The sequence below is a fragment of the Hipposideros armiger genome, unplaced genomic scaffold (genome assembly GCF_001890085.2).
Source record: "Hipposideros armiger isolate ML-2016 unplaced genomic scaffold, ASM189008v1 scaffold_3, whole genome shotgun sequence".
Classification (NCBI taxonomy): domain Eukaryota; kingdom Metazoa; phylum Chordata; class Mammalia; order Chiroptera; family Hipposideridae; genus Hipposideros; species Hipposideros armiger.
The window spans coordinates 8,806,740-8,833,428 of NW_017731353.1; the positions used below are offsets into that span (position 1 = coordinate 8,806,740).

At 55.1% G+C, this 26,689-nt stretch overlaps 2 protein-coding genes across 2 annotated transcripts in view; one reads left to right on the forward strand and one right to left on the reverse strand.

The window, feature by feature from the left end:
- Window positions 1-1,046: 1,046 nt before the first annotated feature.
- Window positions 1,047-5,481, forward strand: SOHLH1 (spermatogenesis and oogenesis specific basic helix-loop-helix 1). The gene is made up of 8 exons (XM_019641971.1): window positions 1,047-1,111; window positions 1,448-1,564; window positions 2,070-2,217; window positions 2,593-2,714; window positions 2,804-2,901; window positions 4,071-4,257; window positions 4,656-4,726; window positions 5,264-5,481. Exons 1-8 carry the CDS (start codon window positions 1,047-1,049, stop codon window positions 5,479-5,481), a joined length of 1,026 nt encoding a protein of 341 aa, XP_019497516.1.
- An 18,038-nt stretch (window positions 5,482-23,519) lies between these two features.
- The window catches only part of LOC109382639 (beta-lactoglobulin-1-like), a 7,729-nt gene continuing 4,559 nt past the window's right edge, over window positions 23,520-26,689 (reverse strand). Inside the window, exons 5-6 of the mRNA XM_019642288.1 lie at window positions 24,006-24,110; window positions 23,520-23,763 (exon numbers count right to left, since the gene is read on the reverse strand). Coding sequence (XP_019497833.1) covers window positions 23,747-23,763; window positions 24,006-24,110 — 122 coding nt within the window. The 3' untranslated portion in view covers window positions 23,520-23,746. The remainder of the gene's footprint in view (window positions 23,764-24,005; window positions 24,111-26,689) is intronic.

Here is a 26,689-nt window from a genome sequence, read left to right on the forward strand (position 1 = left end):
CTTCAGGCTTGGGTGCTGGGGAAGGCGCAGAGAGGTGGGGAGACCTGGGGGTGAATGGTGCTGGGGTGTAGTCAGGGTGCCTCCTGCTTCTTGGTGGATGGTGGCACTCAACTTGAGCAGAGCGCCCTAAGAGGATGCAATTTTGGGGGTGGGCACATGTGGGCCTTGGACTTGCTGGCAGTGAAGGGCAGGTGGGTACCCTCCACCGGGTCCCTCACCGACCCAACTCCCATAGATATGGCTACACAGCCTCCCCACTCCCTCTGTGTCCTGGTTCCTACTCCCACTGACCCCACAAGATTCTAGAAACCTCGATCTCCTCCCCCCACCCTTGTAGGTCCCCCTCTACTCTCCGGTGAAGACCAATTCCTTCCCCCAAAAGGAGGTCCCACCTGCCCACCTCTGGGCCCCTGGCCACCAGGCGCCCCGTGCCAGCCCAGGGACTGGCCTGGGCTCCCGCTGTGCTCCAGCTTGACATGCTGCGCAGCTGTACTGGGAGTCACCGTGTCGCCCTAAGGACACCCGCTCTGGCCCTCTCGCTTTACAGGCTAGTAACTTGCTGTCCGTCACGTGGTGAGCTCCTTTAGGGCAGGGCCCACGGCTGCAAATGGCCAGCACCCAGCTCAGAGCTGGCACCCAGGAGGCACCCATGGGCGGGTAGGCGAGGGGAGAGCACACCGCAGTGGGAGCGGGGCTGACCGGCCCGGAAGCGCCGGAGGACCACCCAGTCTAGGCCTCCTGCCGCAGCGCGCCGCTGGGGGCTTGGAGCGGTGGCACCCGGCCACCACTTTCTGGCCACTTCTCCGTGGGAGGAACTTTGGGGGACACAGGCCAAGCAGGCCAGGGGTAGAGCGCAGCGTGGGGTAACGCGTGCGTGGGAGGCCGGGCAAGTGCGCAGTAGGGCAAATGCGCAGCGGGCCAGGTGCTGGCTGGCGGGCTGGGGAGCACGTGGGGGCGGGCAGAGAGCACGTGAGTGGGCGGGGCTGGCAGGACGCGCACGTGTACGCGCAGGGGTTCCAGGCTTTGTTAGGGCTCCTGCAACGCTCATGGCTTCCCAGGACCCCCAGCCTAATACTGGGGTTCCCAAAGTCCCCATTTCCAGAGGATGCAGGTGAGGAATGGGGGGCTGGAGACACTGGAGAGGGTGAGGTGGACGGCCTCTATCCAGAGGTGTTCGGGGTGTCTATCCAGAGGTGTCTCGGGCCCCACGCTTTCGCCCAACCAAATGGACTGAGTCCCAGCGCCCACCCAGCATGGCCCACCTGGGGCAGACCTGGGGCCGTGGGAGGAGGGGCGGCCGGGCCCCCGCTGTGTTCCAGGCCCTGTCTTGCACCCGTGCCCAGCTGCCCCCAAATACGTCCGTTACCGTATTTGGGCTCTGGTGGTTTTCTGGGGTTCACGGCGTCCGGTGCTATTGACTTCTCAGCAGCAGCTCTTTCTCGACCAGCGGCCAGTTCCGCTGCAAGGACCGCCGCCGGGGCTCAGGTCTGGGCAAGACCCCCGCGATGGCGGAGGGTCCTGGCTGCCGCCTCCCGCGGAGCGTGCTGAGCGAGAGGGAGCGCAGGTGGGCATCAGCTGCGGCTGTGGGGGGAGGGGTCGCCCAGCCTGGGAAAGCGTGGGGTGGGAAGGGGGTGCCAGAGGTCAGATTTGTGGTTGCAGTCGGGTTTGAGGCAGCTGGGATAAGCTGCTGGCATCTGTTCAGTAAGGGAGTGGACAGTTAGCACCACCCCAAGGGAAACAGGAAAACCCTGGGGTGGAGGCAGGGGCCACCGCTGCAGCCCCCTCTATGACCTGAAGCCCTGGGCATCTTGAGGTTGTGCGTTTGGGCCCTCTAGACCCCAGGCTCTGCCTTGGCCCCACCCCCCAACATAACCCCAAGCAGTGAAGGCCCAGATATGTGCCCTGACACAGATCCCTGAGGGACTCAGACCATTGGGAGGGCTGCCTAGTGGCCTTGGCCTGTGGTCCTACCTGGGAAGCCCCAGGGCTGCTTGGAGTGGGGGTTGTAGTTCTTTTTCCTGGCCACCGCCAGGTAGGCTCATGGATGTTTGTTACTTGTCTGGAAGCAGGAAGCGAATCTCAGCGAGCTGTGAGCACCTGCGGGCCCTTCTGCCCCAGTTCGATGGCCGGCGGGAGGACATGGCCTCGGTCCTGGAGATGTCAGTGCAGTTTCTGCGGCTGGCCGGCACCCTGGTGCCCAGCTGGGAGCAGCACGCTGTGAGTGGTGAACGGTGCCGGTCAGCCCAGGAAGGAGGGCTGGCCGTGGGGCAGCTCCGCCCTGCACAGCTCTGTGGGCCACCTTGGTGCAGACACTCCTCCATTTGTGTGAAGTCTCCCTGTCACCTCACCTCCTCCGGGTGTGAGGCTGTGGCCTTCACCTCCAGCCCTAGCATCCGCCCTCTGCCCACCGTGCCCAGGCCAGCCTGGGATCAAGCCCCTCCCCTCCCTGCCCCTAGTCCTGAGGACCAGGGTCTCTGCTCAGGGTGCTTCTCTGGAACCCGAGGCAGGGCAGCCAGTGACGGCCCACGGCCCACTTTTCCTGAGGATTTCCCGGTTGATCGTGTCCACTTTTCATGTTTATTTCAACTTTAGGTTCTTGCTCCATCCAAGGAGCTATGGCACAAGTGGCAGAAGGACATTTTCCAGCTGGCCCTGGCAAGTCAGACCCTAGCAGGTGCACCCGATGTCAGGATGGGAGCATCCAATGTGACCATGTTAGTATCCCCTGCGGGAACCAGGGGACCCACAGGGACTGCAGATGCAGATCGCTCAGAGCCCCCCCTTTTGTCTTTACGCTGTTCAGGCAACAGGCGCCCCCAAGCTGGGCGGCCATGGGTGTGGATGAGGGTGAGACCCCCACGGGGGTGGCCGAGATGCTGGACAGGCCAGTGGCCCTGCCTGGTAAGTGTATCCACGTGGGTACGAGCATGGTTGTGAGTGCCATCCTTGTCTGGGGTGAGACTGGCAAGCCCTGCAGGGTGGCTTCCGGGCCCTGGGACAGTGGGGTCTGTTCCTGAACAGGGGTTGGACATTTACCATTGAAACCAAGCCAGGGCTCCCACGAGGGGCAGGTGTGGGGGCTGAGGTGCCCCAGGTGTCCCAGCCAGGAGGGTGCCTTGCCAGGGATCAGGGTCCAAGCTAGAAGCCCTCCCAACCGCCCCTGCCCCCAAGGAAGGGCCCCCCACCTCCTCCTTCTCCCTGGGCCTCTCGGGGTCCCAGGAAGCGTGGGAAGGTGGAGGGACTTGCTCCATCCTCATCACCCCTGAGGCCGCTTCTTCTGTGTCCAGCTCCTGAGAGCAGCCCTGCTGTACAGGGGCCTTGTCCCCCGTCCTCCTCCCCCCTGCCCTCCCCCTGTCACCTCACCTCGCCCACCCCGCGTGACTGTGGGGGCTGGCTGCCCTGAGTCCTATCATTCTCTCTTCTGCAGTTGGGTGAGTCACAGACCTGCGGTTCTCCCCTCCCCTACACGGGGCCTTTGTTCCCTGACGCCACCCCCAGCCAAGCCCAGAGGGCACCTCTAATGGCTCTGTCCCCCTCACACTGGACTCCCACCCCCGCCTGGCTATTTGTCACTCCTGGTGACAGCGTTTAAGCTGCCTGCCTGTGTTTGCTGCATGCTGTCATTCTCGAGTCCCACGGGAGGCGGGGCGGTGCCCTCCCCCTCCCCGAGTGCATCCACCGAGGACGGGCCAGTCTTGCTGTGGACACGGTTGTCCACAGTTCTGGGACCACCAGGGCACTCCAGGTCCCACAGAAAGTCTTGAGGGTGCAGAGGTCACACAGCAGGAAGCTGGCCTGAGGGGGGCCCGAGGTCAAGGGTTGTGAGGCAGATGGGGGAGGCAGCTGGCCACAGCCGAGGACCTCCAGGTCTGAGCCCCACATGGCTGACCTGAGGTCCCTGGCCCCAGGTGTCAGGCAGCTCACCTCTGGGTGTTCACATTCTCCTGGTCACCTGTCTGCCTCTGTTTCCGAGCTCCTTGTCCTGTGTAGGGCTCAGGGCAGGGATGGACGTTACCAGGGGAGTGCCGCTCGCCTCCGGACAGGCTGACCCGGCCTCACTTCTCTGATAGGACCTCCCAGCCTGGTGCCGCGGACCCCTGGCCTGAGTACCTCCAGAGACCCACGGCTGCCCGCACCCTGGCATCTCTGTTCTCAGCCACCAACCTCCATGCTGGGGAGCGAAGAGGCTCTGAGCTGTCTGGGCCAAGCTGGGCCCCTCACCCAGGGGACTGACAGGGCTGTGACTCCAGACCCCAGGTGGGTCCCCCGTCAGGGTGTACACCTCCCATCCCTGCCCCCCAGGAGGTCTCTGCCCCTCACCCCTCGCTTTCTCACTGTGTGGACAGCCAAGGCCCAGATGAGCCAGACTTGGCCGTGTGGCTTTCTGAAGTGAAACCACTTTTGTCTTCCAGTTGCTCTCTGTCTTGGCTGAGAGTAAATGAGCGTGAGCTTTGCAAGCGCCAGTTAGGGTGTGGGAACGGAGGTGCTGCCGGCTGGAGGGAGCCAGTGGGCTGTCCACACTCCAAGCTGAAGGGAGCGGGGAGCCCCCGTTCTGTGTCTGAACCTGAAGCCGCCTTCTGGGGCCACGCCTGCCTTGAGGACTGAGGACGGGCCACCTGGGAGCACTCGGTAGGGTTTCTGTGCTCCCTGTGCAGGTCTGTGTCAGGACGCGATGTGGAAGACGGGGAGCCCTTCCTGCTGACTGCCAGTCCCGACTGGTGGCAGGGTGAGTGGGGACGCTCGGCGGGGCCACCTTCTCTGATCAGGGACAGGCTTTGGGGCCTCAGCCATCCTGATGCGGGGCTAGGATTGTGTGATGTGACCAAGCCCAGCCTGCTGTGTGACACCAAGGTCCCAGCGTCTGTTGCTCCTGTTTTTTCCTGTGCTGGAGTTGCCACTGGAGGGGGGAATGAAAGGGGACTTTGTATGTGGCGGGGAGTACCTGTGAGCGTGAGGGCGCGGCGTGAGCGGCTGATGGTGCGTGTGTGAGTCACTTCAGTGCCCTTTGTCGAGACCATACCTAGGCAAGGGAGCTGGACGTGTGCTGACATGAGCGTCTGTGGGATCTAACGCTGGGGCAGGAGCCAGCAGGTGTTGTGAGCCCACCCTGCTCGTGGCACCACCTGTTCCCATGTCACAGATGAGCAGAGGGCTCTGAGTCAGGGCAGGCAGGCAGAGGTGCCCCTCTCTGCACACTGACACACTCTGTATTCCCCAGGCCCCGGGGCTGCCTTCTCCGCTCACATGTCCCCTCTGCTTCCAGGGTCCCTGGCGGGCAAAAGCAGTGGTGCCCCCTCTCGGGCCCCAGCCAGGAGCAGCCCCCTGGACAGTGTGGAGCCGGGCTTCCTCGTGGACCCTGAGCCCGGCTCCCAGGAGCTTCCGGACGGCCCCCTGGAGCCATGGGGCTCCGACGTGGGCTGCCCCAGCCTGGCCCTGCGGGATGAGGTGGACAGCATCTTCCCCGACTTCTTCACCTACTAGGCAGCCGGGTCCCGCCAGGCCACAGGGAAGGGCACGTTCACACTTGGGCATTTTATTTTGGGTGTGGGTGCATCTGTGCTCTAATCTGAGCAAGGCTGGCAGGGCTGTGACGAGCGGAGGCTGGATATTAAAGAGGGAAACCAATTTTCCTGGAGGACGCAACCTTTTCTTGTGTAATTAATGCGAGTCGCTGGGTAGTTGGCACCGCTTCAGAGCACAGGCACCTGCCTGGGGTTTTGTTTCTGTGCCATCTTAGCCTGGCAGACCCCAGAATAGCCCATCCCTGGAGCCCGGGGAGACGAGGGGCCCACAGACTGAGCATTCTGTGTTCCGGGCAGCTCCCCAGAGAGGTGGGCGTCAGACCCAATGCCTCGTGTCCGTGAGTCTGGTCTGAGGGGTCCCCAGAGGGTCCAACGGGAGGCCCCGGTACCCCCTCTCCAGTCCAGGGTGCCCCAAGGGCTGGCCTCTGCCTTCCTGCCCAGGGGTGTGTTGGGAAGCCTGGGACAGACCACCAGACTTTGGTGTCTGGAACCCCCCTCCCGTGGTGAACACAGCTCCAGTCCCAGCTGCTCCTGTCCCCAGGATGATGGGACGGGCTGGGTTACTGTGAGGGGTGGCCCAAGCCTGGTGTCTGGCTAGGCTGACTCTGCTGTGAGGCCCACTGCCGTCCATTCACAGTGAAGGCAGGCGGCCGGGGGCTCACCCTGCTCGTCCCCTTCTGGAGACACTGGGCTCTAGGCCCCCCGTGACCCCCAGGCCAGTGAGTGCTCCAGGGCCCAGAGGGTTCTCTGTCCCCCAGTAGAGGATGACCTCAGACTACGCTGCCCCCTGCCCCCATCCCCCTGCCCGCAGAAAGTTCCATCCCTTCCTAGCCGGTCATTGAGACAGAGCTAAGGAGTGGCGGGCATGGGAGGAGGTGCAGCATGTGAGCTGGGCTCTGGGTGGAGGGGGGGAGAAGGGGCTTTAGGCGGCCCAGGTCCAGGCTGGCATGGGGGTGCCTGTTGCCCTGGACCACCCTCTGCAGGACCGTGTGCCCTATGGGCTTTCCAAAGATCCTGACAGAGCTGTGGTCAGTGGGCAGCAGCCCTGCCCCGCGAGCCCCATCTCTGGAAGGGCCTCCACGGGCCTGGTTTCTGGGGTTACAGAAACATTCCCAACCCTGAGAGCGTGAAGGTGTTGGGCGTGGCTCCTCCACAGTCGTCACGTTCGCTTCTTCACCTCTGATTTCAAGTGTCTCCTGGAAGACCACGTGTACACGGCGAGCATGTGTGCTCACACACGTGTGTGTGTGGTGGCATGCACACTGGTTTCATGTGCATATGTGTGTGCGTGTGTGCCTTTCCAGTATAGGCCAGTGCCTCCCCTGGGCAGGTAGGACTGCCGGTCCTCTGACACCGGCCCAAAGCTCTGGTCATCCCCGCTGGCCAGTGCTGCGTTGGGCTTAAGCCAGCACCTGGTCCTGGGCGGTGAGCTAGGGTTCCAGGAGCCTTGAGGGGACCCAGGGCAGAGTTACTGAGCTGCCTGAGCCCCGCCACCCCCACCCACATGGGAGCCTAAGGGGTCCAGTGCAGGGCTCCATCGAAGCCCCTGGTGTCTGCGGCCAAGCTGACCTGGATGAGCCCCGCCCTCAGCCCCAGGGGGGCACCTGTGCCCCAATGTGCTGACTTCATCTGGGCACCCTGTGAGGGAGGTCAGTAAGCTGGGACTCCAGGGCCCTGAGGGGCAGAGATGGGACCCTGCCCCATCCCCCAGGCTCCCCGTGAAAATGAGGTAGAAGCCCCCACATCTGGTGACAGGGAGGGCTCACCTGTACTGCCTGGAGCCCACGGAGGGGGCCTTTGGAGCCCGTGTTGAGAATGACCCTGAGGGGCCAGCAGCGGGAGCAGAGCCTGCCCCCCCCCACTGCCCTTTCTGCCGCCCCCTGCAGGCCCCGCCCGTGGCTGGCTGTGGGGGCCTGGCCTCACTCTGGAGGCTGTGACAGTCAGGGGAGTGATGACAACTTTTCTGAAGCCAAAGTCCCCAGGTGAGCAGAGGCGGAAGGACGGTCCTGGGGGGCCTGTGGGGGCCTGGCTGTGCTTTTGCTGGAGCTGAAAGGAGCCATGGGGGTCCCAGGAACTGCTTTCTTCCTGCCCCCTCCTCTCCTGGGGCCCTTTTTGATCCAAATTACAGTGCTTGTTGGCCATAATAGGGTGTTCAGAGGCGGGTTTGGAAGCTGTCACGCTGCTGATTGCAGTTTATTTTGGGGCATCCGGTTGGGATGAAACCTTCAGCACAACCCCCTCTCCATCGTCAAGGCCTCTCTTTCCCCTGCCTCTGCTCCACCAGGAAGTGGGACACAGAGGGGCACACTGCCCAGCAGGACCCCAGATACCGTCAGGCCCGCCACCCTCACCTGGGACATCCTGGTGAGACAGTACTGGGCTGGGCCCGGGCCACAGCCAGCCTTCCAGGCTGGGAGCTTTGTCCTATCCCCCGCCCACTGCCCACCCTGCTCCTTGGGCCTCAAGCCCACTGTGGTCACCACGTGTTGGTGCCTTGGTGGAGGTGCCCAGTGCTGCTCAGCGTCCTTGGCCAGCTCTCTCGAGCCCGCCCGGAGCCCGCCCTGGAGCCCCGCACAGCGCAAAGCCCTCTGCCCACCTTAGTGAGGGCCTGGGGCCTGCCCTACACCAGGCACGGGCCTGCCCATCCATCCCCCAGCCCAGATGCCCAGCGAGCGAGTAAGAGGACACCCTCCCCAGACCCTTGCCTGACCGGCCAGGCCCCACGCGCCAGCAGCCACCCTGCAGGGGCACCTGCCCGGGAAGCTGGGATGGGCTGTTACCTCGGGAACCAGGAGCCGGCTGGGCCCTGCTCCAGCCCTGCCGTCTCCCAGGTCTCGCTGTCTGTCACCTGAGCACAGTGGGCACCCCTGGCCCAAAGGTGGCCCCCAGGGCAGCCATCGCAGGCCCACCTGCAGCTGGCACCATGGGGCCACTCTGCTCCCTCCATTGGTTTTCTTCAGGGTCCTATGTGACACCAAAGGAGGACAGAAGCTGCGGCTTCAGTGTGGCCCTCCCTTGGAGGGGTCAGGGCTGGAGTTCATGCTTCGCCAGGAACTGGGTGTCACCTGTGGGTGCCATGCTGGGTCAGCCTCTACCCGCCTGCCATGAGGCCCTCCTGCTCTCCCTCCTTTCTCCAGAACCTTCTGGAACCTTCCTCTGGCCAAGTGCTGGTGGACGTGATGGTGGTGTGGGGGCCTGGAGCCCCAGGGGGAGTGAGTTCTGACGCTCCTCTCAGGGGTCTCGGCAGGGGTGGGCTTCAGGGCTGGCAGTGGAGGGGGTGCAGACAGCAGCTGGGAAAAGCCCCTTTATGCGGGGCTGAGGCACACTCGTCAGAGAGGCCGGGGTCGCCACGTGAAAGCAGAGCAGGTGGCCTACACCTCCGGGAACCTCCCAGTAGGCCCAGCCATGCCCACTGCAGCCCCTCTCACACGTGACGGGTCCCCACTCCATCCTCCAACCCCGAACTCTCCCAGGGCCCAGGCTCGGCCCGGGGGTCTGCAGCAGCACCCTCTGCTGGGCCATGGAACTCTTTGGGGGCACAGAGAAGGCAGATGGTTTTCTCTGCTGGTGACGTGCCAGGTCACCAGGAGTCCCCATCTTCCCAAGGCCATGTCAGTGTCAGTGTCCCTTCTCAGCTCTCAGTCCCAGTGGGAAGAGGTTTTCAAATTTTTCACCTTGAAGACCTACAGCCGGCGTCCTCCATCTGAGGTGCCGCTCCCTGTGCTGCCCTGCTGGGCGGAGCTCTGTTGGGTGGCCCCAAGAGCCAGGTGGCTTTGTTCTGTCCCACACCAAGCCCGTCGTGTAGGAATCCTGCAGCACCAGGTAGCTGGGACAGGCTGGCAGTCATTGAGTGCATGCCCAGACGCGTGCCAACAGTTCAGGTGGGAGGGGTCCAGACCCTGCTATCACAGCCCCCGTCCCCCGTGGAGCCACCATGTAGGGAGCAGTGAGGGTTGAAAGGGGACTCGGGACCACAGGCACAGCAGGAGGGAGAGGTCAAGCCCTGGACGCTGTGGGGTTTCGCTGGTGGGGTGGGTAAAGCATTTCAGCCCCAGTGGAGCAATCCTAGACCATGGACCTCAGAGGGCCCATGGGAGCCCCCCCTCGCATTCACTCTTTCCAGCCCAGGGACCTGGTTCCTAGCCCCCCAGTCAGGGTGAACACTCCGAGCTTGTACCTTAGCGTGTGACCCCACGTCCACTGGGAGTTATGTGATTCTTTTTTTAAGATTTTTTTATTGGGGAGTTGGGGGGATGGGAACAGCACTGGGGAATTGGGGGAAGGGGAACAGACAAGTTGCTGTCCTTCTGTTCTTCTGTCTAGTTGTGGAGGACGTTGCTTCACTGGCCCAAGTTGGCACCATCATTGCGCTCTTCCTGGGTGAGGCAGATCAGTCGCCGGCTTCTGGACAGCCGCTCACTGCAGCTGCTGGCCGCTCACGCTGGCTGCTGGCTACACACGGTAGCCCATGGCAACCCACTGCCACAGGGGCTGCAGCCTACACCGTCGCCCGCCATTGACTCACAGCAACCCAACTCCAGGTCGAGCTGTTGTTCAGCATCTTAGCTGTAGAGGGCAGTGTCACTGGCCCTCATATGTGGGATCCAAACTGCGGCCCTCTGGCATCCAAGCCAGTTTTCAACCATCACGCCACCCTGCCAGCCCATGTGATTTTGAACATCACTCCCACCCCTGCCTGACCCCAACCCCCTGGGGCAGAGTCTCTGCATGCTGCTTGTACCTGTCACCCAGCCCTCCGACATCTGCAGAGGTCAGTCAGTATTTGCTGGGGGAACAGGTGGACCTCAAAGTCCAGGGGACCCCTGCCCTCAATGATGGGATGGTCATGAGCTGCGGGTGGGGCTGGGTCCTGCCTCCTCTTCAGTTCAGTCCCAGCCATCCTGGTGCAGAGGGACGTGGCATCCTTCCTGACTGTGTGGGCTGGACGGGTTTTTCTTCTGTAATTTTGTGTTTGTGTCTGTCCATCACAGTGGGGGGAACAGTGCAAAGGTGCCCTTGGCAGGCATTTGTCCCAAGGTCCTGGTATTTGTAATGACCCTGGAGCTCAGGGCGCGGGTCCCCCCGACCTTCTCTCCCCTTGGCCTTTACCTATCGATTGGGAAAAGACCAAGAGGACAGCCCAGCACCACCCGTCACTGGCAGTCTCCGCCAGCGTGTCCTGTGCTTCTAAAGCTCTAGTCACAGCCATGTGGTGTCTTGCTATCATGACAAACAATAAAAATGATGGTTTATTCAAAGTGATCATCTGTGTCTCACTGTGGCTCTGGCTTCATTATTGTGCATCTCATAATAACTTTGTGAGGTCACCGCCCTTGCTGCTGTCACTTCTCCGCCTGCCGTAACTCTTGTCCTTTTGTGTGTTCATCCCGCTTTGCTGTGGGCAGCTCCCTGGTCAACACCCAGTGCCGCCTGGGTTTTGCTCCATCCCAGAGACGTTCCTGCTGCGTCTCATGCCTCTGCGTTTCCCATGGTCCCTCTCTCATGTCCCTGGTTTTCCACCGGCCGGTGCCTTCTCAGCGGTGGGGAGACCGTTTGTCTCTCTTGGGCTTTTCTACGTGGAGATGACTCTACAGGACGGTTCTCCTCTCAGAGTGGGGTGCAAAGAAGGTCGTGTTGCTAATTTTGAATACTGGAAATTGTTGAGTTTTCCTGAATTTTTGCCAATTTGATGGTTGAAAAGTAGCCAGCTTTATTGCTTTAATTAGCATTTCTGTGCTCGCAGGCTGAAGCACACATGTGTATCTTTATCTGTCATTTGAAGTTTTTCTTTGGTAAATTGCTTCTCCGCAGTCTTTGCGTGTCACCGGCTTTAGGAGCCAGTCTGTCCAGTGAACCCAAAACAGCGAGCATCCTTGTCAGCAGTGAAGCCCCTGGGAACGGGGCGGAGGGAAGGCCAGGATTGCTTCGCTCTGTGGCTTGTCCCCTTGGCGCCCGAGCTGGGAGGGGAAGCCAAGGAGCCTTTGCTACCTGCTCCGAGGGGTCACAGCGGCTGCAGTGCTGAGGCCTCTGCAGGGACTTTGGAAGGAGGTGTAAGTTCATTCCACTAAAGTTGCACGTCAGGGTCACCAGTCAAGATTGTATCTCAAGACGGGGGATGACGTGTTACCAGGCATTGTGCTTTCATGTCCCTGGCGGGTCTCAACATGAGACGTGGTGTTCCTGTAATCAGAAAGATGGGTGCTTAGAAGCAGAAGCAGGGCTTTGCCCTCCTGGGGTGACTTGCACATTGCCTGGGGGATGATGGACGGGAGGCAGGGCTGCAGCGCCCGTCCTCGGCCATATGCACGAGCACAGCCCGTGCCGGCCTGTCCCTGTGGGCAAGGGTCAGCTGCCAGTGAGCAAGGGAGATGGCAGAGAAAATGAAAAGCACAGGAGCATTTACAAATATCCTTGAATTTTTCAAGCAGGACCAGTACCCGTCGTCTGGCAACCACAAGAAGCCCCCCTGGCAAGTGCATCATTATGACTGACTTGCCGATGCTTGTGTCATCAAAGGGCCTGCTGACGTCACCAGCCATATGAGGCTCAGCCTCCAGGAGAACAGGGGGCAGTGTCTGGCCCATGATTTCACAAAGACCCAAAGACAGAATGCTTGGAAAACATCTGCCCTCATAGGACTTTTTCGGGTGTCTTATGTCATCCTAACCAAGGTAAAGGGACCTGTCAGAGGGGATGTGGGAAGTCTGGATGGTGTCACCCTGTCCTACCCCACCCATGTGGCATTGCTTCAACTTCGGGTTGCGGGGACATGTGGGTCCAGCCCAGCGGCGGTGTCTTAAGAACCATCCAGTAGAAATATAATGCAAGCTGTGTCTGCAATGTCCAATTTTCTAGTAGCCACGTTACCAAAAGTAAAAAGAAGAAGGTGAGTTAATTTCCGTAATGTATTTGTGTTTAGTTCAGTGGATCGAGACTATTATCATTTCCTTATGCGATCAATATAAAATTATCAATGAGATATTTAAGTTCTTTCATCCAACATTTGTCTTCAAACCAGTGTGTCTGGTGCACTCACAGCACCTCTCAAGTCAGACCAGCCATGGTCCCCATGCCCTGTGTCCGCATGTGGCCAGTGGCTGCCCAACTGGTCGGCACAGATGAGCAAGGCTTGCTGGTTACACGAGTGCTGGGGGTGACATGCCAGGAGCACTGCCGGTGGCCTGGTCCCTGCAGACCTGTGGACAGGAACCCATAAGAATGCCCCACACGGGCTGCCAGGGCCATGTCACAGTGCCACGCCTCTGATTAGGCTTCCGTCCCTGTGTACAGGCACCTACCTCCAAGAGCCCCTGTGCAGTCATGGGTCAGATGACCCACGTTACCACCTCTGTGAGGAAGAAATGGTCAAAGGTGGACGTTGGGCACAGATTACACCCTCCCGCTCAGGAGACCCTCGGCATGACCTCAGTTCTTTCCCCAGCTGTGCAGGGAGACACTGATCACATTCCTTTTATGCAACAGGGTGGACGTTGATAAGGGACAGGAGTGTCACAGGCTGTGTGTACTTAGCCCCCAGAGAGCCGGTCGACACCCTGAGGACATTCCAGAAGAACAGGGGTTCCCTGGCCCCTGAGCTGAGCCTTTGGGAAGCAGACATTTAGGATGGTGCTCTGAGTCTATAAATGAATCCACTGCTGAAGACGGTCGAGGGGTAACTTGGTAGTATTTGAAATCGACCTTTCTCCTTTCCCTCCAGGTCATAGAATGAATTCTACCAGGCAGCTGCTGCTGCTGGCCTCGCTTGTCTTATCGCTTCTGTGCGTTGAGCGCTATTTCAGGTAAGTGTAAAATATCGATGACCAGTAGTGACTGGCAGACGTGATCTAAATGAGTCTGGTCCAAAGACACTAATAACACTCTTGAAATTGATCCGGTGTTACCACTACCTATCTGTGAGACAACGCACGCGCACGTTATTCTTTCATTTTTAAACCTTCAATGATTATTTACCGAGTGCCGTCTGAGCAGCAGCAACGAGGCGTCATGTGGGCCCCCGTGGGACCCTGGAAAAGAGAAAGTGCGTGAGGGGAAAGAAAGCTGAAGGGGCCGGCGGCGCGGACCCAAGTGCTGCTGCGTTACTGTCAGTGTCACCCAGGTGGTGGTCATGGGGGATGGGCCCAGGGCATGCCAGGTGCTGTCTTCACAGGTTTGTTTTTTTTTCTGTTAAATTTCTCTAAAAGTAAAGTGCATTAAAAAAGGAAGGAGAAATACAGTAAAATAAATGAATATGCAAAACCAAAGAAGAAAAAGTTACCCCACTGCTTTGGTACCCTGTACTATTGTTCATCTCTTCCTGTGGCATTTCACCCAAAGGAAAGGGGTCGTGGCCAGGTGCAGCAGCACTCAGATCAGCTCTGCAACCACAACAGTGACCCATGCACCGTCCTTGGCAGGAAGGGGCCCCTGGACCCCGCCCTCATCCACAGCGGGACTCTGGCATGGGCCCACATCTGTGGACCCCCCTGGGCATATATAATAGATGCTCAGTAATTATGTGGTTAAAAAGAGAGTAAATAAATGGCTCCGAATTCTAGAATTCTAAAATTTTTGTGATTCAAATTGCAATAGGCCTTGTTCAAATTCAAAACTTAAATAATTTTTTCATCTATCTAAAGAGTTTCGTTTACTGACAGAGTTGACAAATTTAGCTACTAAAACTACAGGATGCTGAGCGATGACTGAACTTCTGATAAACAGGGAATCCGTTCTGGCACGCACCATTTGGGACAGCCTTGCACTAAAACCTCCCTCATTGCTTATCTTAAACCCACATTGAACGGGAGCCAGTGCCGTGTCTGGCAGACCTTCCTGCAGAAGGGGCGCATCTGCCAGCAAGAACCTGCTGAATGAAGATCCCACAAGCTGGAGAGCAACGCTGCAGCAGCCAAGCAGTTCCAATGGCAACGGAACCAGAGAAGCAAGACAGGAACCCCCAGAGACACCCAGTGTTGGCTTCCTGCCTGTCGGTTCAGAAACAGTCTAGAGGTGTACCTATCTGCATGTTGGTTGCATGTATATACCATGTGCACACGCATGTGTGTGGAGCAGAGAAGGCACAGAACACGAGATGGCAGCATTGCACCAGCTTTATTCACCAGCAGCCCTTCTGGAGACCGTGCCCCCCTACCCTGAAGGGGAGTGGGGAGGGCACTGCATGTCGGGCTGAAGTCTCCAGCAGCTGGGAGGGCGTCTGTGGGTCAGACCCCAAGGGGCAGCAGAGGCCCGGGTTTGTCCTTGTGGTGAGCAGACGTGGGGCTCACGTTCGTGTGTAGCGGGCTGACCTGACACTTGTTGGGCCTGCATTGGAAGCAGCTGGACATGTGAGAATGTGGTTTGGGCTGAGGTGTGGACGGCATAGGAGCCTGTGGTAACAGTCCCCCTCCGGCCTCCGTGGCCCGCCTCCCCTGCTTGCCCAGGACCAGGCTGCCTCTGCCCGTAGTTCAAGTGTCCCTCTCCCCAGCAATGGCCTTGTTAGGCCAGGACCCCCTTCAGCCAGCCGTGTTTCCAGTCGTCCAGCACTCCGTGGGACCCCAGGAGCCCACAACACCAACCTTCTAAAAGAAGGACAACTTTTTCATAAGTTTCCCATTTTTCACTTCATGTTTTTAGTAACGTTTGGCCTGGGCTTTGACAGTATTGTCCCAGGCAACCCGATAATGACGTATCTGTGGCTAAGGACGCCTCTGGTAATGTAAGAATGGGACGCCCTCCCAGAGTTATTTCTCATGTTGACAAAATACCCTAGGGTTATGGAAGGAAGTTCGTTGACTAAAAGGTTAGTGATTGAATAATTAAAAGCACAATAAAACCCTAGATGAATCATGTCGTTAAATGAAAATTAAAGACAGGGCCTCCTACTCCCAACGTTCTCATCAGCACATAACAGAGCCACTCATGGGTGATGAACGGGTGAGTGAATTAAATTTGCATTTTGTCTGGATGCGCGTTCTCTAATTTTCTTACCTTCCTGCCTCTGGCCATCACCTCCTCATCCTATATCCTTTCCTGGCCACCTGTTCCTTTCCTGACCCAGGAGAGCTGTCTACTCTCCAAGATGCTTTCCCTGACCCCAAATTTGGGGCGAACGTGCCACTTACATGCTCCTGGAAGCCCTGTCCCACTGGGATGCTTTCGGGCTCCTCTGCTGTCAGCTCCCCAGGGCAGGTCTGGGCTACATCTTTACAGCGGCAGAGCCAGCACCAAATGCTCCTGCCCCAGCACGGGCCTTGGCAAGGATTTGTTGAACAAATGCACTATGTAATAACTCGGTTTTCCCTTTGCACCCAGGAACCACCAAGAAGAAGGACCTGGGCTCTCAGACTGGTTTAATCCTAGGTAAGAGCAAAACGTCTGCTCACACAGACACACACACGCGATAGGACTCAATTTGGAGTGATAGGGTTTTTCCATCCAATCACCAAATTATAGCTACCCTGGGAGGTGCCCAGCAGTTGGAGTTTTAATTTTCAAGGCTGTTAGTATGGGCAGGCTCCACTTGGTTTAACCTTCCTGTTCATTCAGTGACAGACAGACTCTCTTGGGAGGCAGCTTGAAAACGTCAGGAACGACCCCTCTGGACTTTGACACCAGCTCCCAGGTGGGGAGACGCTTTTTGTGATAGTCACGGAGTATTCTACTTCATGGTTATATATGTAATTTATTCACTCATTCCCTGTTGGTTTTAGATTGTTTAAACTGTATGGGGCTATTGCAAGCGATGGTTTAGTGACTAACCTTGTACATATATATTTTTACACTGTCATGCGGGTTTATCTGTTGGATAAATTCCCAAGACAAAGTTAAAAGGTCAAGAAAGGCAGACATTTAAATTTTTGATGTAGGTTTGATATAATTTTCCCTTTAACAATCATACCATTTTATTTTCTCATCTACAATGGATAAACTAAAGTATCATTAGCTCTTTTATTCTTGGCAAAATTGCTAGTTAAAATATCCTAATGCAATGTGCATTTATGTAATTATTATTGCATTTGAGCATATTTTAATATGTTTATCATTCATTTGTATTTAATCTTCTGTAAATTCCTTTTTCATACTAGACAAAGACTTTTTAAATCAGCTCTTTCATATCTTTGCAAAGAACTAAAGGAAAATATGAGAACAATGTCTTGCCAAAGAAAGAATATCAATAAAGTATAGAAATCATAAAAAAGAACCAAATAGAAATTGTAGAGTTAAAAAGTACAATAACTGAAATAAATTTGCTAGAGGAGCTCAACAGTAGATTTGAGCGGGGGTGGGGGTGGGGAGGGAAGAATCAATAATCTAAGAAGTTCAGCAAAGTCCAGAGAGTACAAACTCAAAGAAAGCCACTACTAGATAGGTCATAAATTACCAAAACCAAAGACAAAGAAAGGATCTTGAAAGCAGCAGGAGAGAAATGATTCAATAAGACTAAAATGATTTTTAATCAGATTCATGGAGACTAGAAGGCAGTGGGATGAAATATTTAAGGTGCTGAAAGAAAAAAGCTGTCAACTAAGAAAAATTCTCTATCCAGAAAAACTATCCTTAAAAAAAGAAGAAATTCAGACAGTCCCAGAAAAGCAAAAACTGAGAAAATGTATCACTAACAGAACTGCTGTACAGGAAGTATTAAAAGGACTTCTTTAGGCTGAAATGGTAGGACACTGGACAGTAATTTGAATCCATGACAAGAAATACAGGACATCAGTAAAGGTAACTACCATATTTCCCCATGTATAAGACACACCCTTTTTTGAAAAATTTGGGGTCTAAAAACTGGGTGCGTCTTATACAGTGGTTGTAGATTTTTTGGCAGTGATGAGGAGTTGTATGAATTTTATGATGAATAAAACNTCCCCTTCACAGGAGGTCCCCAGAGGAGTCAGATCAACAGAGACAGGAAGTAGCTGGTGGGGGCCGGGGCTGGGGAGGGGTGGGAGTGAGTGTTTAATGGGGACAGAGGGGGGTCAGTTTGGGGAAATGAGAAAGTCCTAGAAATGATGGAGGTGGTGGCCACACAGCAGTGTGACTGCGCCTAGTGCCACCGAGCTGGTACTGAAGTGTGGCTGAGATGGTCAGTGTTATGTGTGTCTTACCACAATTCTGTAAAAAGACCAACCGCCATGCATACCACCCTCGAGCGCACCCCGACCTCTCTGAGAGTCTCCCCCTTCACCTTTGCAGGAGCAGGGCCCTGGGAGGTGGGCTCTCGAGCCCTTGGCTCTTTTGCAAAAGCGCTGGCCAGCCTAGCCCATCACCTCCAACTAGCACATTCTCCCAACAGGTGTCTTCATGGTTCGTGCCTTACTCCATCCAAGTCTCAGGCATCCCACATAGAATGTCACCTCCCTGCCTCCCTGTCCCCTCTCCACGTCCTTTCTCCTTCTAGAGCCCTCCTGATCTGCTATGCAGGTCCCCGACCACAGTGTGCTTCATAGAGAACGACAGGGGTCCCGTTCCTCTGTATCTGGTGCCTTGGGCCTGGGGACGCTGGAGACAAGGGTGGTCATGAATGAAAACCAGGGACAAACATGCCGCTTCGGGCTCAGCCACGAGCCCATTACAGAAGACAGAAAAGCTGCTTCGAAAAGCTCAGTGCTGCCTTTTCGAAGGTCGGTGACAGAATGAGCACATGAGAGCCCAGCGTGTGGCCCAAGGCCTCGAGTGCGAGCCAGCTGGGCTGTCACCGCAGACAGTGAAGGTGAGGACGGAAACCAGGAGGCATGGGTCACCGTGCTGTGGTCCACATAGGATTCCTTGTCAACAGTGTGCAAACAGCCTGGAGGCGGGGAGGTAAGGTCCTGGAGCCAGTCTGCGGGCTCCAGAGGGCCTCGTACGCGGCCTTCGGTGGCTGGACAGTGTCCTAGCTCGGGGGCACAGAGGACACATTCCCGCCCAGGACCCACGGCACTGATAGCCTCCTGGTGGACTGGCCCAAGGAGAAGGCAGTGGGGCCGGCTGTGGGACATGAGAGGGGCTGAGGTGCCCCCAGATCAGTGAAGGGGTGTTCTGAGAGCCTTCGGCGGGTGCCAGGGATCAGGCATCCCCAGACTCGACCTTGGGGACCCCCCTCAAGTCCCTGGGCGAGTCTTAGCAACCGTGACCAAACACAAGGAGAAAGTCCATGAAAAGCAGTGAAAGAGGGCAATGACTATAGAGACGCAGATACAGAAGGGATAAGACAATAGTGTGACAACTTTATTGTAAATGCAGATCAAATAAATTCCCAGGAAAAATGAGAATTAGGAAGTGTGGGTACATTTATCATTAAGGCTATTGTATCAGTGGTTGAAAATATTACCACACAGAATGCACAAGCTCAGACGGTTTACAGCTGAGTTCTACTGTACAGTGAGTAAACTTTGATATATTTGAATATACTTTGATTCCAATATTATGCAAACACATCCAGGGAACAGGAAACGGGCGTGTTCCCTACCCCATCCTATGAGGCCATTGTAACCTTGTTACAGCAGCCAGATGGACAGGTCCCGGAAGCTGACCCCAGAAATAAATGTGAAACTTTCTAAGCTAAACAGCAGAAAGTCAAGTCCGACAGCAGAGACATTACAGACGAGACGGATGCAATTCACACCCTCAGCAGATTAAAGAGAGCTACTCCGTGACTGCAATTGATGCAAAAAACACATTGGTTACAGTTCAACGGCAACGCCTAGTTCAAAACAGAACAAAATTCACCTCCTGGCAAAACAGAAATGGGAGGGACTTTCCTAAGGAAGCGGATAAACCAAAGTTCCTAGCAAAGCCCTTCTTAGAAATGCTGCCACGCTTATCGATGTTCCTTTGCTCACGGGATCTGTCACTTCCCTGTCACTGGTTTGAAGCGGTTGGCTGATGCTATACCTGGTTTTCCTCCTGCTTCTGAGTTGGGTGTTAGCTGGGCTTCTTCGGTCTGTGCATTTATGGTTTTCATCAGATTTTGAACACTGGGGGCCATTATTTCCCCGAATGAGTTTTCTGTCCTCCTTTCCTTCCCGGTTCCAACTGACACTCACATTTATCCACTTGAAGTGTTGCCCGGCTACCTGGCACTCTTTCAGCCATTTTCCCCCATCTGTGTTTCACCTGAATAGTTTTATTCTTGTGTTTTTAAATTCACCGATATTGTCTTCTGCATTGTAATCTGCTGTTATTCCCATCCAGTGGGTTTTTTTCCACCTAAGATTACATTGCAGTTTCCATCTCTAAAACCTAAATGTGGGTCTTTTGCACTTTTTCTATGCCTCCACTTACAGGAAATAGAGTTGTAATGAAGGTTTCCACGTTGCTGCCTGGACATTCTCACCTGTGTGTTAGTCCTGGGCTGGTCAGGTTGTTGGTTTGTCCTCATGGGCAGCTTTCTCTCCATTCTCCCCAGGCCTGGTCATCCCAAAGAATGCCAGTCGCTGTGAATTCACCTTCTTGGGTTCTGGATAACATTGTAGCCCTACAAATACTTTTGACCTTGTCCTGGGACACTGTTAGATCTGTTGGAAACAGTTCCTTTTCTCGTTCCTGGTCTTGCTTTTAAGGTTTGACCCTGGCAGTCGCGAGCCGTGTCGGGGAATCAGGGAAGCCCACTGCAATGAGACGTTGGTCCTAGTTGGGTGAGAAAAGACCAGCGAGAAAGTTCAGGGGTGGATGCAGGAGAGAAGGACGCTCTGAGAGGGCGCGTGTGATGGGATTTATACAGGAAACACATATTTGGGCTTCTGCCCATTTCTGGCACAGAGATCCTAAAACCCTTGGAATTTCCTAAGGTGATAGAGCAATGAAGGCGCCTTGTACAGTGTTCCCCAAAAGCCTCTTTGAACTACACCTGAGCTTATGTTAATGAGGTGACTTGGAAAGCCCCTAAGGATGGGGGCTGGTTGCCAAGGGAACCAGCCTGTGGTGAGAGGGTTGGACCTTTCAGTCCCACCCCCACCTCTGAGGAGGGGAGAGAGACTGAAGGTTGATTCAGTCACCAATGGCCAGTGATTTAATCCATCATGACTATATAGGATGTCTCCATGAAAGCCTCAAAGGGTGGGGCTCAGGGAGCTCCTGGCGGGTGAACCCATGGAGATGTGGGGAGATTGGCACCTGCAGAGGGCATGGCTCCAAGCCCCTTCCCACATACCTTGCCCTGTGCATCTCTCCCATCCAGCTGTCCCTGGGTCTTAGCCTTTATAATAAGCTGGTATTCTGGTAACTAAAATGTCTCTCGGAGTTCTGTGAGCCACTCTAGCAAATTTGTAGCCAGTGGTCAGAAGCACAGGTGACGACTTCTGATTGGCTTCTGAACTGGGGGGTGAGGGTGCGGGCGGTTCTGGTAGGACTGAGCACCTAGCCTGTGGGATCTGGGCCTTGGGTCCCCTTGGTGACTATTCCACGGACACTAACAGAATGTGTGCTCTGGTGCTGGGTGCAGTGTTTTGTGTCAGCCCATGAAACCCTGCTGGTGGACTGCTGTTCCGGTCCACACACCTGCTGATTTTATGTCCGCTGTTGTCTGTCATCTGTCAGCCACTCAGAGGGGGTGCTAAAGTCCCAGCTCTAACTGCAGACCTGTCCCTCAGTTCCACTGGCCTTGTGTGTGTTGATGCTCTGATGTTTGGTGTGTCCACAGGATTGTGATGTGTTCCTAGTGGCGTGATCTCTCTACCACCATGTCAAGTCCCTTTCTGTAGTAATTATCTTGCTCTGGAGTCTACTTTATGGGGTATTAAAATAACCACTCCTGTCTCCTTCTTATTGTTTCCCCGGCATATCTTTTTTTTTTTTTAAGATTTTATTGGGGAGTTGGGGGAGGGGAACAGTGTTGGGGAATTGAGGAAGGGGACCAGCCAAGTTGTTCTTATTCAGTCTTAGTTGTGGAGAGCGCCAGTCACCATCCAGCTGCCCGGCCTCTAAGCTCAAGGTGTTGTGTTCAATCTTAGTTGCGGGTGGGCGTAGTCACCATCCCATATGCGGGAGTCGAACCAGCAGCCTTGTTGTTAACAGCGCATGCTGTATCCACTGAGCCATCTGGGCGGCAGCTCAGCTCAAGGTGCCGAGTTCAGTCTTAGTTGCGAGTGGGTGTAGCCCACCATAGAACAGGCAGCCTTGATGTTAGGAGCACGTGCTCTCACCAGCTGAGCCATTCTGCCACCTGTGGCAGCTCAGCAACAGCTCAGCTCGGGCGCAGCATCACTGGCCCATGTGGGAATCGAACCGGTGACCCCGTTGCTCAGAGCTTGTACTCTTAAGCCAACGCTTAACCAACTGAGCCACTCGGCCAGCCACCCCCCACCCCCACCTCTGGGGCATATCCTCTGTCCTTTTACTTTCAACCTACAGGTGTCTTTGAAGTTGTTGTCTCTGCTCTACCATTGAGCCCATCTAGTGATCCTTTAATTTCTATTACTGTATTTTTCAGTTCTATAATTTCCGTTCAGTTCTTTTATACAACTTTTATTACTTTGCTGAATTATTCTATTTTTCCTTTGTTTCAAGAGAATTTGTAATTGCTTGTGGAAAGGGACCCCACTTGTCATGTGGTGAATGAGCCCTCTGGGCTGCCTTCTGTTGCTAGGCGGTATCAGAAAATGCCAGGCCTGGGTCACCTTCTTCTCCCGAGTGGGGGGATGTGACATGCCCTGCTGCTGTGCTGTCCCTCCAACCCCAGGGTCTCAGACCAGTCTGCCTTCCTCTCCCGCCTTTCAGGGCTCTCTTTGTGCTGCAGTCTGTGCCGTCCTCAGGGTTTATAACTGAGCTGAGCAGGGACAGACGAGTCTACACCATCCTGTCTAGGTTGGAAGTCCGGTGGCCCATGGTCTTATAAGGAAATTTTCTGACTAACAAACTCAGCCAGAGTTGCTGTCGCTTGTTTTCAACTAACAACAGTGGTGGCGGGTGGTACCCAGAAGGAAGTATGCAGTCACGCACCCTCCCCGGGCTGGTCCTGAGGCTGGGGAGACTTGAGGCCCCACTCCCTCGGTGGCGAGGATGAGGACAGGCAGGGCAGGCGCCAAGCGGATGGTAGGGCAGTCTTTTTCCTCCCAGCCTCACCAGCAACTCCCCGAGGTCTGCGGTCCCCATTTTCACACAAGAAACAGACTCGAGAGTCGAGGAGCTTGCACAGGACACCTGGCAAGTAGGTGACAGCAGGGCGCCGGGCAGGCTTTCCTGCAGCCTATGCTCCTGAGTGCAGCTCTGCCGGCCTCACCAGCACGAGGCCAGGATGGTGGCTAATGAGTGTGGAACCCACACCACACCCACTGCCCTCCACACCCACTTCCTTCCCACCCGTCTGTGGCCACATCCTGGCCTGCTCCCCTGTCCATCATTTTTGTCCCTGCAGCGGGGATCTGGGTGTGTTCCCTTTGGAGGGGGCTTGGTGTCAGGTGAGGGCTGGGCTGTGGAGCAACAGTGGCCTGGGTCCCCTTCCGGCTCTGTCCCTGAGCTGGAAGTATGGACAGAGGGCTGTTGTGCCCTGGGCTTGGGGAGACAGAGAAAAGCGAAAAGCCTCCCCGTTTCCTGTCCCCTCACCTCTCTGGGGGAGAGATCGCCTCTGCGACTCGGGTGGGAGCCGGCACAGGCGGGGTGGTGGTCCCTGCGCTTCCAGCTGATCTCTGCAGACTCCTCCGTGCAGACAGCAGGCTGCTCCCCGCCCCTGGCGCTCTGACACCCACACCCCCAGGACGGCAGGAGGCAGGAGCTGCCAAGAGCTTCCTGACATTTCTTTTTTAAGAAATGTAAGTGAAAAATTATGATTTTCAGGTGTACTCCCTTCCAGCAAATAGGGCACCCATAGCCTGTGACAGAGATGACATAAAGTGTGATGGGAGATTGTGGCCAACCCTCCTTACATGGGGGAAGATGAGGTTCCCCACTGGGGCCTAAACTGGGCTCAAGTGTGGGTGGGGAGCTGTGACACCACCTGTCTCCCGGTCCCCCTCTCATCCCCCTGAGCCGCTCACTGGCTCCATCCCACACCCATTGCCAGGAAAGACTCAGCAGCCAGGCTCACTGGTGCATTTCTTTATTGCTGAAGGGGAACAGCTCAGAGCAGCACATCCCAAGCTGGAACAGAGGTGCCTGGGTCCCAGGAGGAGCAACGTCCAGCAGCGCCCCAAGGGGGAGCAGGGTCTGATGGAAGGGAGTTGGGGGCCCCACTGAGACCCCCACACCTGTGCTCAGGACATGGGGGCAGGTCCGGCACGTTACCCAGGAGGCTGTCGGCTGGAGCTCACCTAAACGAGGCACCTCTCTGCAGGAGGAGGGGGAACAGAGGGAGGTCACAGGTCAACCGTGGCTGACCCCAAACCCAGGGCAGCCTGCTGGAGTGACCCCACCTCAGGGGTCCTGCACCCCCACCTCCCACTGCTTCCTGGGAGGTCTGGGGTGAAGGGGGAGACCAGACCCCCTGGAAGAAAGGCATTCCCAGTGCCCAGGGCTCCCTGACTGAGCAGAGTGAAGTGGAGCCGTGAGGCCTGGGGGGGCGGGGGTCACCTTTCGCCTGGGTTGGGGTGAAGCGGAGCCAGATGTTCATAGGCTGAAGATTCAGGGCTGCTCTGAACTGCTCCATGACCCCCTCGTCAACCTTCGGGGTCCTGGCTGTAAGGGACAGTGAGTCAGTGCCTGGGCTGCGGGGGCTTTGACGAGCGCTCAGGACCTACCCCGGAGCCACCGCGGAAAGGACTCGCAGACGTCCTGAGGTCTGCAGAGCTGGGCTCGGCCCAGCTTCCAGGGCTGGTCTCCAGGGCTCAGGCCACCTGCCCTCCAGGTCCCTGCACCCCCGCTCCGCCCACTCCCCCCCTCCTCCCAGGGCTGCACTGGAGGGTCCGCACGGTCACAGGAGGACAGCTGCCCAGCTGGCTGCTTTATGACCAGGGGGCATCTTCAAAGTCCAGTGCTCATGGTCAACTCGGGGCTCCTGGCAATGCCCAACGGCACCGCTTCTGTGACAGTGAAAATGTCGCCTTACGTCTGTTCTCAGGACGTTCTAAAGACATTTCTGTAGCTGACTTCTTTTCAGGTGAAATAATTGAAACTCCGTGAGCAAAGACTCAGGGTCCCTAGTTGTCAAAACGGTCACAGGTGTTCACCACCTACCTGCCCCTCAGCCTGCATGTCTGTCTCTCGTCAGCAGCCGCCCGCAGTCCTGCACCCGNTTTTATGATGAATAAAACTTGAGTTCAATAACTTTATGTAATACATTTTTTTTTCAAATTTCGGGCCCCAAATTAAGGTGCGTCTTATACATGGGGAAATACGGTACATAGGTAAATATAAAAGACAGATTAAACATATTTTTGTTTATAATTTTCTCCTATCTGATTGAAAAGACAGCTGCATAAAGTAGTAGTTATAAATCTGTGTTGGTGTCCACAGAATGTATAAAGATGTGATTAGTCGGACAACAGCACAGAGGACAGGAGAGGAAATGGAGCTATATAGGATCAAAGTCTGTAAACTATTGAAATTAAGTTGGTATTAATTGATCCAGATGGTTATAAATTAAGATGTGAATTGTATCCCCAATATAGACGCAAAATTTTGCAACAAAATGCTAGAAAACCAAGTCCAATAACACATGAAAAGGATTATACACCACAAACTAGTGGGATTCATCCCAGGAATGTGAGGTTGACCCAACACATGAAAATCAATCATGTAACACACTACATTAATAAAAATAAAAAACAAAAACCACACGATCATCTCAATAAATGCAGGACAATCACTTGACCGAATCCAATATCCCTTCACAATATGCACTTTCAACAAACTAGGAAGTGAAGGGAACTTCCTTAGCCTGATAAACCAAAAACACAACAACAAAAGAAAAAAATGGGTAAAATGAACTTCACTTTAAAATTAAAACTTCTTGTGAATTAAAGGGCACTATCAAGAAAGTGCAAAGACAACCCAGGGAAAGGGGAAAATACTAGCAAATCATATACCTGATAAGGGTCTAGTATCCAGAATATATAAAGCACTCTTAAATTGAAATGACAAATAGCGGTTAAAAATGGGCAAAGGATCCACACAGCCAAGTCTCCAGAGAACACACACAAATGGCCCATGAGCACTTGAAAAGATCCTCGTCATCATCAGTTACGCTTGTCTAGGTCACGGTGAGATGCCACTTCACACCTATGGTATGTCAAGATTGTAGGATGATGAGACTGAAAACGTTAGACCACAAAAAGTGCTGGCAAAAAGGCAGGGAAATTTAAACTGTTATAAACTGCTGGCGGGAATATAGAAAACAGCTTGGCCTCAAAACGTTAGCCATGGAATTACAACATGACCCAGAAATTCCACCTCTAGGTACCTACCCAAGAGCATTAAAAACACGTGTTCACAGAAAAACGTGTTTACAAATGTTCATAGCAGTATTATAATAGCCAAAAAAAAAAAAGTTAACAACTGAAATGTCCAACGGATGAATGGATAAAAGAAATCCATGTGATGGAATATTATTCAGCCATAAAAGGAATGAAGTACTGATTCACGCTACAACATAGATCACCCTTGAAAATGTGTTAGGTGGAAGAGGCTAGAAGTAAGAGTTCACAGTGGTACGGTTCCATTTATATGAGATTTCCAGAAGAGGCAAATTTTCAGAGACAGGAAGTAAGTAGATGAGTAGTTGGGGGTGGGGGGGCGAGTGGCAGGAATGGAGAGTTACTGCTAATGGGCAGAGCGATTTATCAGAGTATTTTATTTCCTGCATGTCCATTGTTAGTGCGTAGAAATTAAATGAATTTGTGTGTGTGCTGATCTTGTAGCCTGTGACCTTGCTGAACTCGCTTATTAGTTCTAGGAGACGTTTTTTGTAGATTCCTTAGGATTTCCTATGTAGACAATCAAGTCATCTGCAAATAGGGGCAGTGTCCTCTTTCCTTTACAACCTGATGCTTTTATTTCCTTTTCTTGCCTTATTGCAGTGGCTAGAACCTCTTACTCTGGTGAGTGGCACCACTGCCTTGTTCCCAGACTTAGAGAGGAAGCACTCAGGCTGCCGCCACAGAGTGTGATGTTAGCGGTAGGATCTTTGTAGATGCTCTTTATCAAGTGAAGGTAATTCTCCTCTATTCCAGTTTTTTGGAGAGTTTTCCTTCCTTCCTTCCTTCCTTCCTCCCTCCCTCCCTCCCTCCCTCCCTCCCCCTCTCTCTCTCTCTCTCTCT

Excerpts from the sequence above, each read along its gene's own strand:
- SOHLH1 (XM_019641971.1), top strand. The coding sequence starts at position 1,047 with ATGGCTTCCCAGGACCCCCAGCCTAATACTGGGGTTCCCAAAGTCCCC. Across the intron at positions 2,218-2,592 it reads CCAGCTGGGAGCAGCACGCT|GTTCTTGCTCCATCCAAGGA; the intron begins GTGAGTGGTGAA and ends TTTCAACTTTAG. Across the intron at positions 2,715-2,803 it reads GGAGCATCCAATGTGACCAT|GCAACAGGCGCCCCCAAGCT; the intron begins GTTAGTATCCCC and ends TACGCTGTTCAG.